The sequence below is a fragment of the Notolepis coatsorum genome, assembly GCF_963971535.1.
Source record: "Notolepis coatsorum genome assembly, chromosome: 17".
In the NCBI taxonomy this organism is placed as follows: Eukaryota; Metazoa; Chordata; class Actinopteri; order Aulopiformes; family Paralepididae; genus Notolepis; species Notolepis coatsorum.
In genome coordinates, this window is record NC_140181.1 from 102,095,355 (window position 1) to 102,117,290 (window position 21,936).

The 21,936-nt window shown below is 41.1% G+C and overlaps 1 protein-coding gene across 1 annotated transcript in view; it reads right to left on the reverse strand.

Annotated features, from left to right (window-relative positions):
- Positions 1 to 15,454, reverse strand: part of dnajc11a (DnaJ (Hsp40) homolog, subfamily C, member 11a) — a 61,211-nt gene extending 45,757 nt beyond the window's left edge. Inside the window, exons 1-4 of the mRNA XM_084333210.1 lie at positions 15,355 to 15,454; positions 13,544 to 13,673; positions 10,564 to 10,637; positions 1,287 to 1,388 (exon numbers count right to left, since the gene is read on the reverse strand). Coding sequence (XP_084189336.1) covers positions 1,287 to 1,388; positions 10,564 to 10,637; positions 13,544 to 13,673; positions 15,355 to 15,426 — 378 coding nt within the window. The 5' untranslated portion in view covers positions 15,427 to 15,454. The remainder of the gene's footprint in view (positions 1 to 1,286; positions 1,389 to 10,563; positions 10,638 to 13,543; positions 13,674 to 15,354) is intronic.
- Positions 15,455 to 21,936: the final 6,482 nt, after the last annotated feature.

Here is a 21,936-nt window from a genome sequence, read left to right on the forward strand (position 1 = left end):
AACCACGTTAATGTAATGTAATGTAAATCATTGTGTTGTTGTACATATTGTGTTTGTGTATACACCATTAGAAGCTAACATAGCTTAGCTTGGTAGCTATTGTGCTAACAACATATCCCGACATCCGGCTCGCTGGCCGGCATGAACGGCCGACCCAAAATGGTTCTCTCCTCTCTGTACACCCCCGTCCCCACGGGTACCCCGCCGGGGAGCCAACGGACGCGACAACGGCGGCAGCCGCAGGGTGCTCGAGCCCGCAAAGGCTAGTGGTACACGATAGCTATGAGCTAACTAACGCTACAGGCTCAAACACCCTACGGCCGCCGCCGCGTCCACAAGCTCCCCGGCAGGACACCCGCGAGGACGGGGGCACACAAAGAGGAGAGAACCACCACACAGGTCTGAGAAGAGGACCTGCACATGATTTTACTCGTTCCCCAAACTCCTCTACATGCCCCGATCTCAAATGGTTCACGACAGTAGACATAATGCTAACGTTAGCCAGCGCCATATATCGAGTAGTACTATGACCCGGACGGGCAAGGCATACGTTTCCTGAAGTGACGTCACGGCCGTGCTAGCGTCTGATAAGCTTTTAGATTCGGCTCATTAATATGCACCTGTAGTGACGTCGGCGTTTGATACGCTTTTTTGATTCGCGCGTGCATGTTATTCGTGCGTGGACCTTTTTAACTCTTTCGGAGTGGCATTTCCGGTGTCAAATGGGGAAAAAAAAATAATGAAATTATATACCAATGATGTAAACTACCCATAATTGATCAGTAGGGTTTAACCTGGAGGTTGGGCTTTAAACCATGTTGTGGAATATTTTAAAGGAAGAATGTTTGCCCTATTGCCAGAGTAGCTGTAGTGTACACTAGTTAAACTATATGAACTAGTCAAGGCTGTACAGATAATATGTATTTAAAACAGAGCTATGAACATGCCCAGTAAGGTGTACAAATTATGTAATAGGATGAAACATATCATATTTTCTATAACAACCACTGGCCATATATTATCTACAGTGTATTCATATTTATACTACAGTCGACAGTGTTGATGGCTACTCACTCGGTTTATACTGTAAATCAATAACATTAATACTGTATATACCTCAGCTTTTTCATATACCGGTAGTCTACATTCTATACACATTATGTACATTACAACGCACCTCACTGCCCCTTTGCACTCTGGTTAGACGCTAAGTACATTTAGTTGTACTCTGTACTTGTACCCTGTGCAATGACAATCAAGTTGAATCTAATGTAACGTGAACACACCTTAGGGTTGGTCCTTTGCTGAAGTCTCCTCTCCTCTCGCTCTCTCTGAAGGCGCTCATATTCTTCTCGGATCTCAGCCGGCGTTCTTTTCCGTTCCACCACCTGGAATCAGAACATACATACAGTTTACTGGGTGTTGTCCGAGCACAACAGCATCTTTACTCAATTAATTACAGACCGTAGTCAAAGTAAAATCAGTTCAATCAGTGTGACCTGTGTATTTTACCACGTGGAGAAATAAAACATTTTAAAAAAATGACATTTTTCAAAAAACAACAGGGCTTTTGAGATGATGAAATCACTGCGCCCAGGCAGCAGTGGTTCGGCAAAAGATTTTTCGGAGTATATCTGCTTAGAAAATTTTAATGTAAAAAAATTAAGTATTTCTCTTTTTTTTATCCACTTTTTCTCCTTATTTTTCAATTTTTCTCCCATCCCAATTTCGACTCGCCAATTCTCCCCTCCCCTGTCTCGAACGTTGCTAGACTATGCCTCCCACTTGTCGGCTGCAGTGAGGACCAAGCCTTGCATCACGTGTCCCCTCCGGTACAGGAGGAGGCAGCTGTCACATCTTTTCACCTGAACAGCGCGATCTCTCAGTGGCGAGGAGTAACGCGTGGGAGGCTCATGCTGCCCCCGTTACTTCCTGATTCTGCTGTACAGGCGCACCAACCGACCTGTAGGAGTCGCTGTCCACAACGTCCAATCCCCACCCACCAGCTTTCCCACCCCTAACACTGCCAATAGACCGGTCTCAAACCCTGCCCCTTTTCTTGATCCTCCAATCACAGCTGTCGCTTACCTCTGAATTCCTCGTACAAACTTTGTTTGTACGAGGAAGTCAGAGGTAAGCGACAGCTGTGATTGGAGGATCAAGAAAAGAGGGCAGGGTTTTGAGACAGGTCCATTGTGTTAGTATGAATGACGAGCCAAGCTGGTAGCAATGCCGAGAGCTGGGCTCGAACCCGGCATCTCCTGCGTTAGTGGCGAGCGCCTTGCCCACTGCGCCGCTTAGCCGCCCACCAAAAAAATTATTATTTCTCCACGTAGTAAATACACAAGTCACAACATGTTTACAGGAACGTTTTGGAGTTGTAGTTGGAGTGTATTTCGTGACTGTTGGGGACTAGGCTACACTGGCACACCTACTTCCAGTGAATGATGCTAAGCTAGGCTAACGGCTGTTCCCTAAGCCTAATGCATGCACAGAGAAAGAAAGGGTATTATGTATCCGCTACCCTTATTTGCCAAGGTAGATGGCAAATAAGCAAATTTCCCCAAAAGTTGGCATGTTCCTTTAACACCAGGTGCATTAGCACCCTGCACTGTTCCGTTGCATCTCCGGTACACGGGCTCGCTAGTAAAGTATCCTTTGCCATTTCCTTGTTCATTCGCCTCGAAACGCAAAGCCTTTCCAAACAGCGCTGGCTGTAAGCAGGAGTCCTGTTGTTTTCTTGTTCAAATCAACAGTCCGTCCCGGAGGCCCTCGGCATATTTAACAAGCTAACAGCAGACGAGATCTGCACACTGTTTTCAAGTGAAGTGGAAGAGAGCAGATTAGAGATGAGGAGGCGAGGCGAGGAGAGTGTGTGTGTGTGTGTGTGTGTGTGTGTGTGTGTGTGTGTGTGTGTGTGTGTGTGTGTGTATATCACCAGCCAACAGCACCTAGTATGCGTGTCACTGCCAGAGTGAGAGAAATGCAGCCAACTGGTATAGAGAGAGAGAGACGGTGTAAAAATGTTGTATTGAAACAGTTTAAAATATCTAGTATCGGTATTATATTGAAAGTAGGGATGCACCAATCCAACTTTTCAGTCCCGATACCGATACCTGGGCTTTTGGTATTGGCCGATACAGAGTACCGATCCGATACCCAATTAATAAACGGTATGCCTCACTGTGTGGAAGAGACTGGGATCATTCTTTTTTTTTTGATCCACTTTTTCTCCCATTTTTCCATATTTTCTCCCATCCCAATTTCGTATCATCCAATTCAACCCTCCCCTGTCACGAACGCTGTTTCTTGCCTCCCACAAGCCGGCTGCAATGTGGACTAAGTCATACATAGCACAAGTCCCCTCCGGTACTTGAGGTAACAGCAGTCGCATCTTTTCACCTGCGCAGCTCGATCTCTCAGTGTCGAGGAGTAACGCGTGGGAGGCTCACGCTGCCCCCGACACTTCCTGATTCTACTGCGCAGGCGCACCAACCGACTTGTAGGAGTCGCTTGTTCACAACGTTCGATCCCCACCCTTCAGTTTTCCCTCCCCGTAATACGGCCAATGTGTATTACTGCGGACGACCAGCCAAACTGAAAAACAATGTGGAGAGCTGGATTCGAACACGCGAATCCTAGCGTCTCCACACTGGTGGCGAGTGCCTTGCCCACTACACCACCTAGCCGCCCCTAGACTGGGATCATTCTTTTGTGCAAGGCAACATCAGGCTTGACTTAAAAACTTGACTTAAAACTTTCCGAAAACAATATAAAAATAGTCTCCGATACCCAATCTAGCTATTTTAGTCAGATCTAGTGCTTCCTCCAAATGTGTTCATCACTTTTCAGGAAATAACCCTTTCGGCATGAGGAGAAAAAACATAGAAATCAACTAACAGAGTCTTGGGGACTCAAACTAAGACCAGAATCGGCCGATAAACTAATCAGCTATGAAGAGGCTGCCTAATCAAGATGTCAGCCCCCCAGAAAACAGACAAGACTCCATTGGAATTTTGAGAAGTTGGACCATTTCAACAAAGTGTCAAATAAGTGGCCCAGATTTTATGTTTAGGCAACACAACATGCTAAATAATTGTATTAACCCTTTCACTACCACACTACAGAAGGGTAACCTTTCACTACCACACTATAGACGGTTAACCGTCTCTAGTGTGGTAGTGAAAGGATTAACCCTTTGGTAGTGAAAGGGTTCAGATGACATACAGTACCGTCGCCTGGGAGATCTAAAGTTGACTTCAGTCTATGTTTAAATTTGCCCAGCTGTGATATGAAGCGAGCAAAGCGTACATATACAGCTGGGACCCAGCATATGTAGCTGAGGGGGCTACAGCCACTATAGTAGAGTAATGGACTACAGCCACTATAGTAGAGTAATGGACTACAATACAGCCACTATAGTAGAGTAATGGACTACAATACAGCCACTATAGTAGAGTAATGGACTACAGCCACTATAGTAGAGTAATGGACTACAGCCACTATAGTAGAATAATGGACTACAGCCACTATAGTAGAGTAATGGACTACAATACAGCCACTATAGTAGAGTAATGGACTACAGCCACTATAGTAGAGTAATGGACTACAGACACTATAGTAGAGTAATGGACTACAGCCACTATAGTAGAGTAATGGAATACAGCCACTATAGTAGAGTAATGGACTACAGCCACTATAGTAGAGTAATGGACTACAATACAGTCACTATAGTAGAGTAATGGACTACAGCCACTATAGTAGAGTAATGGAATACAGCCACTATAGTAGAGTAATGGACTACAGCCACTATAGTAGAGTAATGGACTACAATACAGCCACTATAGTAGAGTAATGGACTACAGTCACTATAGTAGAGTAATGGACTACAATACAGCCACTATAGTAGAGTAATGGACTACAATACAGTCACTATAGTAGAGTAATGGACTACAGCCACTATAGTAGAGTAATGGACTACAATACAGTCACTATAGTAGAGTAATGGACTACAATACAGTCACTATAGTAGAGTAATGGACTACAGCCACTATAGTAGAGTAATGGACTACAATACAGTCACTATAGTAGAGTAATGGACTACAGCCACTATAGTAGAGTAATGGACTACAGCCACTATAGTAGAGTAATGGACTACAATACAGTCACTATAGTAGAGTAATGGACTACAATACAGCCACTATAGTAGAGTAATGGACTACAATACAGCCACTATAGTAGAGTAATGGACTACATTACAGCCACTATAGTAGGGTAATGGACTACAGTCACTATAGTAGAGTAATGGACTACAACCACTATAGTAGAGTAATGGACTACAATACAGCCACTATAGTAGAGTAATGGACTACAATACAGCCACTATAGTAGAGTAATGGACTACAGCCACTATAGTAGAGTAATGGACCACAACCACTATAGTAGAGTAATGGACTACAATACAGCCACTATAGTAGAGTAATGGACTACAATACAGCCACTATAGTAGAGTAATGGACTACAGCCACTATAGTAGAGTAATGGACTACAGCCACTATAGTAGAGTAATGGACTACAATACAGACACTATAGTAGAGTAATGGACTACAATACAGCCACTATAGTAGGGTAATGGACTACAATACAGCCACTATAGTAGAATAATGGACTACAATACAGTCACTATAGTAGAATAATGGACTACAATACAGTCACTATAGTAGAGTAATGGACTACAATACAGCCACTATAGTAGAGTAATGGACAACAATACAGTCACTATAGTAGAGTAATGGACTACAGTCACTATAGTAGAGTAATGGACTACAATACAGTCACTATAGTAGAGTAATGGACTACAGCCACTATAGTAGAGTAATGGACTACAGCCACTATAGTAGAGTAATGGACTACAATACAGACACTATAGTAGAGTAATGGACTACAATACAGCCACTATAGTAGAGTAATGGACAACAATACAGTCACTATAGTAGAGTAATGGACTACAGTCACTATAGTAGAGTAATGGACTACAATACAGTCACTATAGTAGAGTAATGGACTACAATACAGTCACTATAGTAGAGTAATGGACTACAATACAGTCACTATAGTAGAGTAATGGACTACAATACAGTCACTATAGTAGAGTAATGGACTACAGTCACTATAGTAGAGTAATGGACTACAATACAGTCACTATAGTAGAGTAATGGACTACAATACAGCCACTATAGTAGAGTAATGGACTACAATACAGCCACTATAGTAGAGTAATGGACTACAGTCACTATAGTAGAGTAATGGACTACAGCCACTATAGTAGAGTAATGGACTACAGCCACTATAGTAGAGTAATGGACTACAATACAGTCACTATAGTAGAGTAATGGACTACAGCCACTATAGTAGAGTAATGGACTACAATACAGTCACTATAGTAGAGTAATGGACTACAGCCACTATAGTAGAGTAATGGACTACAATACAGACACTATAGTAGAGTAATGGACTACAGCCACTATAGTAGAGTAATGGACTACAGCCACTATAGTAGAGTAATGGACTACAGCCACTATAGTAGAGTAATGGACTACAATACAGCCACTATAGTAGAGTAATGGACTACAGCCACTATAGTAGGGTAATGGACTACAATACAGTCACTATAGTAGAGTAATGGACTACAATACAGTCACTATAGTAGAGTAATGGACTACAATACAGCCACTATAGTAGAGTAATGGACTACAATACAGCCACTATAGTAGAGTAATGGACTACAATACAGCCACTATAGTAGAGTAATGGACTACAGTCACTATAGTAGAGTAATGGACTACAGCCACTATAGTAGAGTAATGGACTACAATACAGTCACTATAGTAGAGTAATGGACTACAGCCACTATAGTAGAGTAATGGACTACAATACAGTCACTATAGTAGAGTAATGGACTACAATACAGCCACTATAGTAGAGTAATGGACTACAATACAGACACTATAGTAGAGTAATGGACTACAATACAGTCACTATAGTAGAGTAATGGACTACAATACAGTCACTATAGTAGAGTAATGGACTACAATACAGCCACTATAGTAGAGTAATGGACTACAATACAGCCACTATAGTAGAGTAATGGACTACAATACAGCCACTATAGTAGAGTAATGGACTACAATACAGCCACTATAGTAGAGTAATGGACTACAATACAGCCACTATAGTAGAGTAATGGACTACAATACAGCCACTATAGTAGAGTAATGGACTACAATACAGCCACTATAGTAGAGTAATGGACTACAATACAGCCACTATAGTAGAGTAATGGACTACAATACAGTCACTATAGTAGAGTAATGGACTACAATACAGTCACTATAGTAGAGTAATGGACTACAATACAGCCACTATAGTAGAGTAATGGACTACAATACAGCCACTATAGTAGAGTAATGGACTACAGCCACTATAGTAGAGTAATGGACTACAATACAGTCACTATAGTAGAGTAATGGACTACAGCCACTATAGTAGAGTAATGGACTACAATACAGTCACTATAGTAGAGTAATGGACTACAATACAGCCACTATAGTAGAGTAATGGACTACAATACAGACACTATAGTAGAGTAATGGACTACAATACAGTCACTATAGTAGAGTAATGGACTACAATACAGTCACTATAGTAGAGTAATGGACTACAATACAGCCACTATAGTAGAGTAATGGACTACAATACAGCCACTATAGTAGAGTAATGGACTACAATACAGCCACTATAGTAGAGTAATGGACTACAATACAGCCACTATAGTAGAGTAATGGACTACAATACAGCCACTATAGTAGAGTAATGGACTACAATACAGCCACTATAGTAGAGTAATGGACTACAATACAGCCACTATAGTAGAGTAATGGACTACAATACAGCCACTATAGTAGAGTAATGGACTACAATACAGTCACTATAGTAGAGTAATGGACTACAATACAGTCACTATAGTAGAGTAATGGACTACAATACAGCCACTATAGTAGAGTAATGGACTACAATACAGCCACTATAGTAGAGTAATGGACTACAATACAGTCACTATAGTAGAGTAATGGACTACAGCCACTATAGTAGAGTAATTGACTACAATACAGTCACTATAGTAGAGTAATGGACTACAATACAGTCACTATAGTAGAGTAATGGACTACAGTCACTATAGTAGAGTAATGGACTACAATACAGTCACTATAGTAGAGTAATGGACTACAGCCACTATAGTAGAGTAATGGACTACAATACAGACACTATAGTAGAGTAATGGACTACAATACAGTCACTATAGTAGAGTAATGGACTACAGCCACTATAGTAGAGTAATGGACTACAGCCACTATAGTAGAGTAATGGACTACAATACAGTAGGGGTGGGACGATACATCGATCCAGATCGATACATCGATGTAATTATCAACAATCGAATCGGATCGATGCGATGTAATAAGATCGATTCATATCGATACTCTTATTATTTTGAAAATCCTGTGGCGAGTCTCATATCCGCCCAAGAACAACAGCAGTAGCTCCGTGTGTGTAGATGTTACAGCATAGCATTCTCCCTTTCTGTGTGTGTGTGTGTGTGCGCGCGTCTGGAAAGACCAGATGAGGTCAGAGGAGTTTGATGTTTAAATGTTATTTAAACATAAACAATATAATACATAATAAATGTAGGCCTATACATGATCATGCAACATCAACAAATTGTTGTAGGAACGGTTTGGGAGAGGGAGGTTGTGAGTTTTGAGTTCCAAAAAATGTAGCTTAAAGTTTAAAGCTCAATATATAAAAACGTGGCACTTTACAGTGAACAGGAGGTCTATTTGTATTAAAAACAATAGATTGATTTTCCTTTAAATGTCTGGAAGAGCTCAAAAATACAAATGTCAAATGATATTTTCATTACCTTTTTTTTGTTGATCTAAATGTTACTGATTGTGTTAAATGGGCATATGATATCATCTCATATCGATCGCAGGCACCTGAATCTAATCGTATCGTATTGTATCGTGAGAGACTTTGTGATATCGGCAAATATCGTATCGTTGTCCAAAGAATCGATATCGTATCGTATCATGATGAAACTGGTGATTCCCACCCCTACAATACAGACACTATAGTAGAGTAATGGACTACAGCCACTATAGTAGAGTAATGGACTACAATACAGACACTATAGTAGAGTAATGGACTACAGCCACTATAGTAGAGTAATGGACTACAGTCACTATAGTAGAGTAATGGACTACAATACAGCCACTATAGTAGAGTAATGGACTACAGCCACTATAGTAGAGTAATGGACTACAATAGTCACTATAGTAGAGTAATGGACTACAGTCACTATAGTAGAGTAATGGACTACAATACAGCCACTATAGTAGAGTAATGGACTACAGCCACTATAGTAGAGTAATGGACTACAATACAGTCACTATAGTAGAGTAATGGACTACAGTCACTATAGTAGAGTAATGGACTACAGCCACTATAGTAGAGTAATGGACTACAGCCACTATAGTAGAGTAATGGACTACAATACAGACACTATAGTAGAGTAATGGACTACAGCCACTATAGTAGAGTAATGGACTACAGCCACTATAGTAGAGTAATGGACTACAGTCACTATAGTAGAGTAATGGACTACAATACAGCCACTATAGTAGAGTAATGGACTACAGCCACTATAGTAGAGTAATGGACTACAGCCACTATAGTAGAGTAATGGACTACAATACAGCCACTATAGTAGAGTAATGGACTACAATACAGCCACTATAGTAGAGTAATGGACTACAGCCACTATAGTAGAGTAATGGACTACAGTCACTATAGTAGAGTAATGGACTACAGTCACTATAGTAGAGTAATGGACTACAATACAGACACTATAGTAGAGTAATGGACTACAATACAATACAGCCACTATAGTAGAGTAATGGACTACAATACAGACACTATAGTAGAGTAATGGACTACAGACACTATAGTAGAGTAATGGACTACAATACAGACACTATAGTAGAGTAATGGACTACAATACAGACACTATAGTAGAGTAATGGACTACAATACAATACAGCCACTATAGTAGAGTAATGGACTACAATACAGACACTATAGTAGAGTAATGGACTACAGCCACTATAGTAGAGTAATGGACTACAATACAGACACTATAGTAGAGTAATGGACTACAGACACTATAGTAGAGTAATGGACTACAATACAGACACTATAGTAGAGTAATGGACTACAATACATACAGACACTATAGTAGGGTAATGGACTACAATACAGACACTATAGTAGAGTAATGGACTACAATACAATACAGCCACTATAGTAGAGTAATGGACTACAATACAGACACTATAGTAGAGTAATGGACTACAGACACTATTGTAGAGTAATGGACTACAATACAGACACTATAGTAGAGTAATGGACTACAATACAGACACTATAGTAGGGTAATGGACTTACCTCCCAGCCTTCAACATCCAGTCCTCTCTTGCCATAGATGTCATAGATCGCTCGCGCCTGTGGGTCACTAAGGACTTGGAAGGGAATATGAATAACCATCAATAATATTAGTCCGAAGAGAAACATATGCCTAAACAAAATGTACATTCGATTTTGACAACAAATCAAACATTCAAAAACGCTTTCGCATCCGTGTGTTTCTGAGAATTTGGCATCAGCCAACTGTTAACATTTGTTAGCAATGCTAGAGCAAGTTAATGGGTTATGAAACCATTTAAGGGGTGGGCGATATGACGATATTAAATAAATATCGGGTACAGTTCATAAACGATACTTTTTAAACTTATCGTGGATATCGTGATGTTTCTCACAATCCCTCACGTTACTTTATAAGCCGCTGCGGCTGAGATGAGACTTACTTTGGCGAAGCACTTTACTCTCTCGTCTCTCCCTCACAGAGAAAAAAAAATGCACACACTCGCCCCAACTTACGTACATGCACATACACACACGTACACACCACATCCAGAGACAGAGCCACAGGTTTGTTTGGAGGAAACAGGGAAACGGGGATACGAGCGTGTGAGAGAAGTGGAGAGAGTTTAGCGAGTTTAAATGTTAGCCCTACGCGTTTTATTCAGAAACGGCAATGGAATATGGAGGAGCGGAGGCGGATGAACTGGTAGTAGCCTCGCGTTCTAACTGTTAGCATTGTGGCTAGCGTAAATGAGCTAATAAGGCACTGGATTCATAGCTTGATAGCTAGCGTCGAAATCCTCTATTGTCCGTGTGTGTCGCGTTGACGTCACAGCGCCCCAGCTGCCTGTACGTTAATGCCAAGCAAGCAGTGCAAAAATGCTTCCGCATTCGTCACCGCACGCTAGTGCGGTAAAGCGCCCTTCTTTTCAGACAAATGCTACCGTGCGTGCACCGGCGGCGGCGTGCTCGCTCAGGTGCGTGCGTGCGCCGGCGTGCTCGCGCGAGGTGCCCGCGCATGCGCATGAGATCCCTTGGTTCGACACGAGCGGAGCTCAATATATATAAGTCACCGCCCCTTATTCAGTATCTAGCAATAGCTCAATTGGCAAGGACACATGGCTGTGGATCCTATGGCTTGTTTGCTGGCGAGTTCGAATCCCATCGAAAATATTTTTTAACGTGATTTTTTTTTAACGTGTATTCTTTCGCCGGTTAAGGTTAGGCATGGTTAAGGTTAAGGTTAAGGTTAGGCATTGTTTCGGAGTTGGTTAAGGTTAGAACGGTTAAGTTTAGGCGCTGTTAAGGAGCTGGTTAAGGTTAGAGTTTGTCAAAGAGAATGGCAATATAATTTCTATGGTTAAGGTTAGGCATGGTTAAGGTTAAGGTTAAGGTTAGGCATTGTTTCGGAGTTGGTTAAGGTTAGAACGGTTAAGTTTAGGCGTTGTTAAGGAGCTGGTTAAGGTTAGAGTTTGTCAAAGAGAATGGCAATAGACAGCCTATTTCCGCGCGACCTGGGCGCTGGGCGGCGGAAAATGAAAGGCGCATTACTGCATGCCACTACGGTACATTTTTGCACTGCTTGCTTGGCATAAAGCTACACGCGCCCCAGCTACACTGACGGGGGGGGGGGGGGGGGGGGGTACCGTCTTTATATATATCCATGGGGGGTAGTACCGAGTCGAGTAGGTACCGTGCAGACCGTGGAAAAGCGGCTTCATAATGTTTCATGCAATTAAAAAGTTAATATATATATGATGATGAATGATGCACACACACCTTTACAGTGTTTTGTTTACCAGTAGGATGTTATAACATTGCTGATAATACTTTTTTTATTATTTTCTCACAGTAGTGCGTGTGTGTGTATTTTTGGCTCAAGTGGATAGAAAACACAGTACTGTGCAAAAGTCTTAGGCACCAAAGGGTTTTATATAAATTGTCTTAGATGTTAATACATTTATTTCTGTATTAGTGTCAGTAGACTTTTTTTTTTTTTTATCTACTTTTTCTCCCCATTTTTCTATTTTTCTCCCGTCCCCAATTTCGTATTGTCCAATTCTACCCTCCCCTGTCTCGAACGTTGTTAGGCCATGCCTCCCACAAGCCGGCTGCAATGTGGACGAAGCCTTGCATCACGTGTCCCCTCCGGTACTCGAGGAGGCAGCCGTCACATCTTTTCACCTGCACAGCGCGATCTCTCAGCGTCGGGGGTCTGCGTGGGAGGGACACGCCGCCCTCGTCGCTTCCTGATTCTACTGCGCAGGCGCACCAACCGACCTGTAGGAGTCGCTGTCCACAACGTCCGATCCCCACCCACCAGCTTCCCACCCCCTAATACTGCCAATTGTATTAGTATGAACAACCAGCCAAGCTGGTAGCAACGCCGAGAGCTGGGCTTGAACCCAGCATCTCCTGCGTTGGTGGCGAGCGCCTTGCCCACTGCGCCACCTAGCCGCCCCATCAGTAGACTATTCTTTTAGATTTTTTTAAACTTTTAATTCAATAATTTTTTAAAGCATCTTCATGGTTTAATGCAGACATATGTTGCAGGGACTATTTTAATCGTCATGTTGGCGTGACTGTATGCTTCAAAGGTTTAAATCAAGCATTTGTAAGTGCTTTAGAAGAAATGTCAAAATATCGTGATGTATAGCGTGTATCGTGACATAGCCCAAAAATATCGAGATATCATTTAGAGGCCATATTGCCCAGCCCTTCTCCCATCATTGCATGCAAGCCATTCCATTCACTTTCTACTAGTAAGACTTTCATAGTCCATTGACTTGCATTAGCATTGATAAATTTGATAACTTAATGTTGACAGGAGGCTGGTGCCAATTTTCTGAGAAAGCAAATCAATGGTGCAAAGAGGTTTTGAATGTCATAGGAAGAGGCTTGGTGATCAATAGGGTGGGATTCTAAAAGATCCACATGGTCCCCTTTAATATACAGTAGATCACAGTTTGTGAAATATCTAACATGCAGCTATGGCTCTTCTTACCTTCATATGCTTGATGTACAAGGTTAAAGAGTTGTTCTGCTTGCAGCTTCAACTCAGGGTCCCGGTGCTTGTCTGGGTGGTAGAGCATACATAGTCGCCTGTATGCTGCTTTCAGCTCGTCCTGTGTTGCCTAATGCACAATTAGTGCAATACAGAATGAAGAAAATAAATGCATGAAGGGGGACATCTATATTAAAACTTGCATTGCTTAAAATGATTTTTACGAGTTGATTGATTGATTGATTGAAAATTGTATTAACAGATTGCAGAATGGGTACAGTACAGTACGGCTCAATAGACACAATTGTTAAGGGGATGCAGACCAGAGAAAGACTTTCGTCTTGTTTACATCAGGGTCCCCCATTTTCAATTCATCATAACATATATGACATACTTGAACCCCAACCCAGGCACCAACTCATTTCCATAGGGGGGGGAAACGATTATGTCTCAATGCATCTGGTCTGATCATCACATGGAATCATTCGCTTGGGGTTATATACTGACATTAAACTTTTGAAGACACAAAACGTACTATCAAACTGCTCGATAATAGAATGGTTCACTCCAACAGCTAGCTATATTTATTTTGAAACTGAAAGTGTTGTTGGTATGGTATCTCACGTTAATGAATGAATGAATGAATGAAAACTTTATTTAACAGATTGCAGAATGGGTACAATACAGTACGGCTCAATACATACAATTGTTAAGGGGATGCAGACCTGAGAAAGACGTTTGTCTTTTTCCATCAGGGTCCCCCATTTTCAATTCATATAGATAGACATTTATGACATACACAACATACATGACATTTATGGCATAGGGACATATAAGTATTTAGTACTGATACATTTTTGACATAAACGGTATTCAAATATACAGTACTGTTACCCCTAGATCCTGACAGAGTATATACATATGATGGGGAGGGGACTGTACATTAGGAGGGGGTGGGTGGGTGGGAGAGAAATATACATGCGGTGGGGAGGGAATATATACATGCGGTGGGGAGGAGACTGTCTATTAGGAGGTGGTGGGGGTTTTGGGCATTTACGGTGGCCAGTTTCGAATTGCAGCCTCCCGTAGGTGCTCTTTAAGAGCAGTTTTGAATGTGGGCAGGGATTCACATTCCTTTACAGCTTTGGGTAGGGTTAAGCTTCATTAGCAGCAGTAACGTTGGATGCATTCACTTGCTTGGTGTCAAGACAAGTTTGACAGCTATCACCAAAGAAAGTCTAACGTTGAATGAATGAATGAATGAATGAATGAATGAATGAAAATTGTATTAACAGATTGCAGAATGGGTACAATACAGTACGGCTCAATACACACAATTGTTAATTAAGGGGATGCAGACCAGAGAAAGACGTTTGTCTCGTTTACATCAGGGTCCCCCATTTTCAATTCATATTGACATTTATGACATACACAACATACATGACATCATGACATTTATGGCATAGGGACATACATGACATACAGGTATGTTACATTTATGATATGCAAATATACGTTACAGATTCTCAGTCATCTTGTAAAGTACCCAACACTGGCATGTAACAAAGTTAACGAGTAAAAGTACAAACAACAGATGCGATCCTGAAACGGAGGTAAGTTACTCCAGAACCAGGGGAGACAGAGAGACATCAATGATAAGCGAGGGTCACTAGCGAGCTAACGTTGTCTGGCTAACGTTTGTAGCTCAAACTTTATGCACTACCACCACATATCGGCTCAGTGAAGTTTGAAGAATGACAGCTATATACATCTAAACAAACGTAAATGTAATCGATTACTGCATAGTTTACCTCTCTCCTGACGTTTAGCAGAGAATAGTAATCATCGTTGTCAATCTCATCATCGTCCAAGGCCGGCGCCATGTTTACACCCTGTCATCTCTTCCTCGTGCGATTTTGACAATGCATGTGCGTTTCTGTGCTGCCTTCCGCCACCTTGTGGACTGGAGGACCACAACATACATTGTCTATATGAGCCATTACTTAATCCAAGTTTCAAGTTTCTTTAATAGTTGTCATACAGAAGTACAGAATACTTTCATACAAAATGCTTCTTACTGTTACGTTCCAAAGACTGTGCTAGACAAGATAGTATCAAATAACATAGTATAGCATGTAAATTAGAAGTAGAAAATGAGGTCACAGTGTTCAGTATAGACATATGTACAATGTTCGATGCAGAATAGACGTAACTGAGTTACCATATAATATACAATTCTATGCAGTGTACTAATGTACAATACTATATAGTGCAAAGCAGAAATGGGATGAGGTACAATTTAGGTACAATTTACAGTAAGGTGTACGAGTTGTAGTGCAATCCTTCATCAATAAATATAAAGTGTGGGGAGTGGGTGCTACAGTGTGTTTGTTTAAAGTGAGTGTGTGCTATAAAGTGTGGGGAGTGGGTGCTACAGTGTGTTTGTTTAAAGTGAGTGTGTGCGTGTGGATGTGTGTGCTATGTGCGTTTGATGGTTGTTGTTGTGTAGTGTTCATTGTTCGTTGAGCAGCCTGATGGCCTGGGGATAGAAGCTTCTTCTGAGTCTTTCTGTGCTCGCCTTGAGACTCCGGTATCGCTTGCCTGACCGCAGCAGTTCAAAGAGGCAGTTGTTCGGGTGACTGGAGTCTTTAATGATTCTCTTAGCCTTGCCCCTGCACCGCTTGTTGTAAATGTTCTGGAGGGTGGGGAGCCCCCCTCCGATTGTGCGTTCGGCTGAACGTGTCACTCTTTGTAGTCTGCTTCGGTCTTGTGCAGTGCTATTCCCAAACCAGGAGGTGATGTTGCCAGTCAGGATGCTCTCTATTGTACATGAGTAGAAGTTCTTAAGGATCTTCTGACTGACTTGGAACTTCCTTAGGCGCCTGAGGAAGTAGAGGCGTTGTCGTGCCTTCTTCACAACACTGTCAATGTGTGTGGTCCATGTCAAGTCCTCGGATATGTAGGCTCCGAGGTACTTAAAGCTGTTGACTCTCTCAACCGGTGCCCCGTCGATGCTGAGGGGGCTGTAGTCCTTGATAGTCTCCTTTGTTTTGCTGACGTTCAGGGAGAGGCTGTTTTCCTGTCTATTTCTGATCTACTGGTATATAAAGTTATTATTATCAGTTTAAGGATTAGGACCATTTGTTTTTGCTTTCTATAGTGCATTTACATATGTAATGTATCTCCCCACATAACCGTTGCATAACTTCCTCTCTTATTAATTTATTTGAGTGCATGTTCTCTGGACTTTTTCTGAGAATGGCAATAGATTGATTCACATAATTGATCTTTACGTAATTGCAGACCTCATTTTCAGGTGAAATATGCTTGTTGACACATAAAAGTTTTACTTTGTGTGGATTTTCTGTAGCAAAATAGCAGATTTATATAAAAAAAATTGGCAATCTATTTCCTATCCAAATGGGCTCTTCTTTTATTTTAATTTATTGACAGCTAGTTTATGTATACAAACATTCAATCAGTTCATTTTAGAACATAAACCAATACAACATAACAATTTAAATAATTTCATTATGTTATTAACTTTCATGTATTATTCTGAATAATTTTACCGACATACAAGAGACTTGAAATAACATTCAATAAAAATGTGTAACAATTTAAAGTATATGGTGTAATTAAGACATTTGGCTCCATGCGGATGACACTTTCCTGATAAGATACAACTCTAATTGTATGTATTTATTTAGAGTTGTGCATATACAATGGACTACCTGTTCTCCCAAGCATACAACCTTCCCTACCCATAACCACCCTCCTTCAACCTACCACCTCCCCTCCCCTACTTTCTCTCCCTCTCCTGCCCCCCCCCCCCCCCCCCCCCTCCCTCCCCTCGGTTTCCTTACTTCCCTGACTGGTCCCCTACTGGACTCTGTATCTGTTACTTGTTACCCGTGGTTGTATGTTCTGCGTCTCCATACTGTTGCTTATTCCCTGTGGTTCTTTGTTTCTCTGTTCATTTGTTTTGCTCATTGTCATCGTCTTTGGGTTCTTGAAAAGCGCTTTATAAATAAAATGTATTATTATTATTATTATTATTGAACCCTTGAGACGAAGAACCATTTGAAACCCTTTTGAAATGTTTTGGACAGCCAATGCATTTGCATTTGTCAACCCAAGTTACTTGGGAGGAGTGTGAATGTGATACATCACCATGAAGTACAGAATGAACACAATTAACACTCTAACTTACCATCTTTAGATAGTGACGTGTAACCCTTTCACTGCCACACGACAGCCGGTCAACCCTTTCACTGTGACAATACAGAAGGTTAGCCCTTTACGATCACACAACCGCCGGCGATGCTCCATCATTAGCAGGATGCGGAGCTAATGACGCTAATGATGGAGCATCGCCGTCGGTTGTGTGATAAAGGGTTAACCGTCTGTCGTGTGGCAGTGAAAGGGTTACAAATATTGTTCCTAGATAGAGATAGAGAGGTTAGATAGAGAGTAGAAACTGTAAATTGTGTGATGTAAGGAAGGGGCAGGACTCCGACTAGATAAGCACTGCTTCTTTCTGCCCCTTCTCGAACCAAATTCTATGTTTTGGTTTCTTCCTTTTTGTATGTGTGTCTGTGTTTGTGTGTCTGTGTTTGTGTGTCTGTGTTTGTATATTTTCTGTTAGGATCTCTGGGTAACAGTACTGTGTATTTGCATATCGTATATGTCACAAATGTAACAGTACTATATACCTGTATGTCATGTATGTCCCTATGCCATAAATGTCATGATGTCATGTATGTTGTGTATGTCATAAATGTCTATATGAATTGAAAATGGGGGACCCTGATGTAAACAAGACAAACGTCTTTCTCTGGTCTGCATCCCCTTAACAATTGTGTGTATTGAGCCGTACCGTATTGTACCCATTCTGCAATCTGTTAAATAAAGTTTTCATTAATTCATTAATTCTGTGTGTATACCACGTATATGTGTTTGTATGTATGTGTGTATGTAGCTTGTAGCAGGTAGGTATGTATGTATATTGTTTTTTCTTTTATCAATTTGTTGTGATATAGTTATAGTGTGTTGGTTCGAGATAAATAAAAATCAATCAATCAATCAAAGAATCCTCTGAAAACTTCAAACGGAGTTCTTCAACAACGGGAGGTAACAGCGCCGCCTCGCGCTGACATCACGCAGAGCAGCTGCTCTAAGAGGAGCTGTCCTTCAGCACCACGCGCCACCATCCAAACAAACCCACAGCTAACCCCGTTTCAACGCAGACAGACAGACAGACAGACAGACAGACAGACAGACAGACAGACAGACAGACAGACAGACAGACAGACAGACAGACAGACAGACAGACAGACAGGCAGACAGACAGACAGACAGACAGACAGACAGACAAGCAGACAGACAGACAGACAGACAGACAGACAGACAGACAGACAGACAGACAGACAGACAGACAGACAGACAGACAGACAGACAGACAGACAGACAGACAGACAGACAGACAGACAGACAGACAGACAGACAGCAACACACTCGGACATATAGAAGACTATTAACCCTTTCACTGCCACACGACAGCAGGTTAACCCTTCCACTGCCACACTACAGAAGGTTAACCCTTTACTAAAGGGTTAACCTTCTGTAGTGTGGCAGTGAAAGGGCTATTAAGATGTATAATATAAACGTCTACACATTTGCACTATAATCTCAAATTAAGTGCATGATGTGACATACAACATCTTGCATCCAGTAAACGACCATATACGACCTTCTGCATCACACACATTTTGAATACACTATAAACAAGCATTTCCACGTATTCGATACCTCATCTAGAATAGAATATAAGTACTTTATTAATCCCGAGGGAAATTCGGCACCACAGATATAGCTCACAATAAACATTTAGAGAAAAAAAGAAAAAGTCAAAAAATAAGAGTACACAATCAAAGATATACATTCTAAAATATGTATATATATACATTCTAAATATACAGTCCGAAAATATACAGTCAAAATGTACAGGAGCTAAACATTCGAGCATCTTGTCGAGATGATCACCGGTGCATGTGTTATTATTATCGTTCACTTTTCGACCAATCACGTTGTTTTGTATAATAATAGTTGCGTTGTTTCTTTGTGTTTTCTTTCTTCACGTTGTCACTCACGAGAAGTCATCATCCCAGAAGAGCTTCGTTGTCAGTCACCATTGCCTCTCCCAGTCACAACAACAACAACCAATGGTAAGTTCGCCTCGGTCCTGACTCCCTGCCTCTCCTCCTCCTCCTCCTCCTCCTCCGCCGCGCTGCTGTCCTCTCCCTCGTGCACGCGCGTGGTACCCACGGTCGTGAGGAGGAGGAGGATGTTGCGCGTGAAGGGGAAATGGCTGCCGAAAACAAGCCGGAAGGTAAGAGACATATAATGGTATTAATTCCACCAGTAATAGTGCGAGTGCTATGGGATTTTTAGAACAGTTTTAAAGATGACACACAAGTGAAGCGGTTTTTGCAGAATGGGGCTCCTTAGTATTTTCTTCTGAATATAAGGCATGCTAAACGTGGTGGAGACATTATACCTAGCCCCAGCTAATATTAGCTTGCCATCCTATAGCCAGCTACTATTCCATCCCTAGCCCACATCTTTTAAAGCACGCGTGCGGGGGACAAAATAGTCGGCATGATGATCAAAGTAGCGAATTTGAACTATGCATATTTTTTTTTATCCATCATCCCCATCGGCAGTTTAAGTAGTTAACAACATGGCTAAGTTAATGACAACATCTCTTTGCCGTCATCTACTAACTTCTCTTCTTACCCAGCTTTGAAAAGAGGTTGTGTTTTTTTTTTTTTTTTTTTTTTTTTTGCATGCCTGTCAATACAACAGAAATATAATTTGGTACTATATATAGGCAACATTACTAGTTTGCTTCGATTTCGGTAACGATTTGAACATGTCCGATTAAAATATGCAAGTCTTTATAGATTCTTATTTTATTTACTCGTCCATTCTTGGAAGAGGGTCCCTTTCCTTCAACCCCTCTTTTCGCACGAGATTTTATTTTTTGCATTAGAGGCAGTATTGGGAGTCAGAAGTGATGCCCTTCGTCAACGTATATGTATTTCATGCTATAAAACACGGCCCTTGTTTTCTTTGAGAAACAAGCAGCAAAGCTATAAGCGTTTAAATGCTCGCTCGTCCACTGCACTTGAAATGGAATGCCAGCACACCAAACGCAGCTGTGCTGATATGATGGAGAGTAGATGTTCCACGAGCTGCGCGCCTGACTGTCCACTAGGCTACTTTATACATGATGGCAAACCGGATGAATCCTTAATAATAAAAAAAAAAAGTCTATTTCAGTATAAAAATAAAACGTACAGCATATAAGAAGACTTATTTTTTTTTAAATAGTGGAATATTTTGTAAAACTTAGCCGGATTAAATTTGATCTTGAACAATTAAGTTATTGAGATAAAGGTTAAAATAAATACATCAAAGAATGAATAATAGACAGCCTACAATGTCAAAAGGGGCAGCGTACCTATACCATACTGTATGGCAACCTTTTGTCATTGAACATATTTGACATTTTCAAATGACTGAAAAGTTATTTCAGCCTTTATTATCATTACATGTTCCACAGTTCAACTTATACTAGCCGATATAGACATACTTAACTGTGCAGTGGTTGATTCTTTTGGACAGTATAGTGACGTCTCACAGCCATAGATGCATTTGTCTGCATTTTGCTGATGTTTTTGTTGACATTTTCTTTAGGCTATATTGGCCACAGTTTTAAACTATGATAATGGTAGCCTCTATAGGTTGCAAGCCTCTCCCCTTTCTGGTGCATGATCTTGCATGATGAGAGACACAATATATTTTTTATTTTTGTTTATTATTTCTTAAACCTGTGGTTCTCAATTAATCTAAATGTATGGCGTTGTTTCAGCCCACGGGGTGGAGACAGAGCCCAAGCGGAGGCTTCAAATTGCCTACAATATTCATAGTCTACAAACCTAAGCTTAGATGTTCCAAATGAAAAATAGAGATAAGGCCTTGTATCTTTCTAAATGTCAAAAACAAATTCTGAATAAAGAATAGGGTCCAGCCAGTACTTGTGAAACTCCAAAGCGCAGTAGTTATGGCAAGTTGACTCAATAGTTCTCATATCAGAGTTTCATTTGATAGCTTTTAAAACTAATACTAGGCCTACATGTTTCTGACACAGGCCTAGATGTAGGATTCAATCATAAGAGTTAAGGTAGGCACAGCGGGCCGTTTCTGACAGGAGGAAAACATCTTCATCCCGCTGTAATGTATAAGATGGGACCCTTAAAACAAACGTTGGAGATCCAGTTGTTGTTTGGATGTCAACCTGACAACATCCAAACAAACCTCCACCAGGG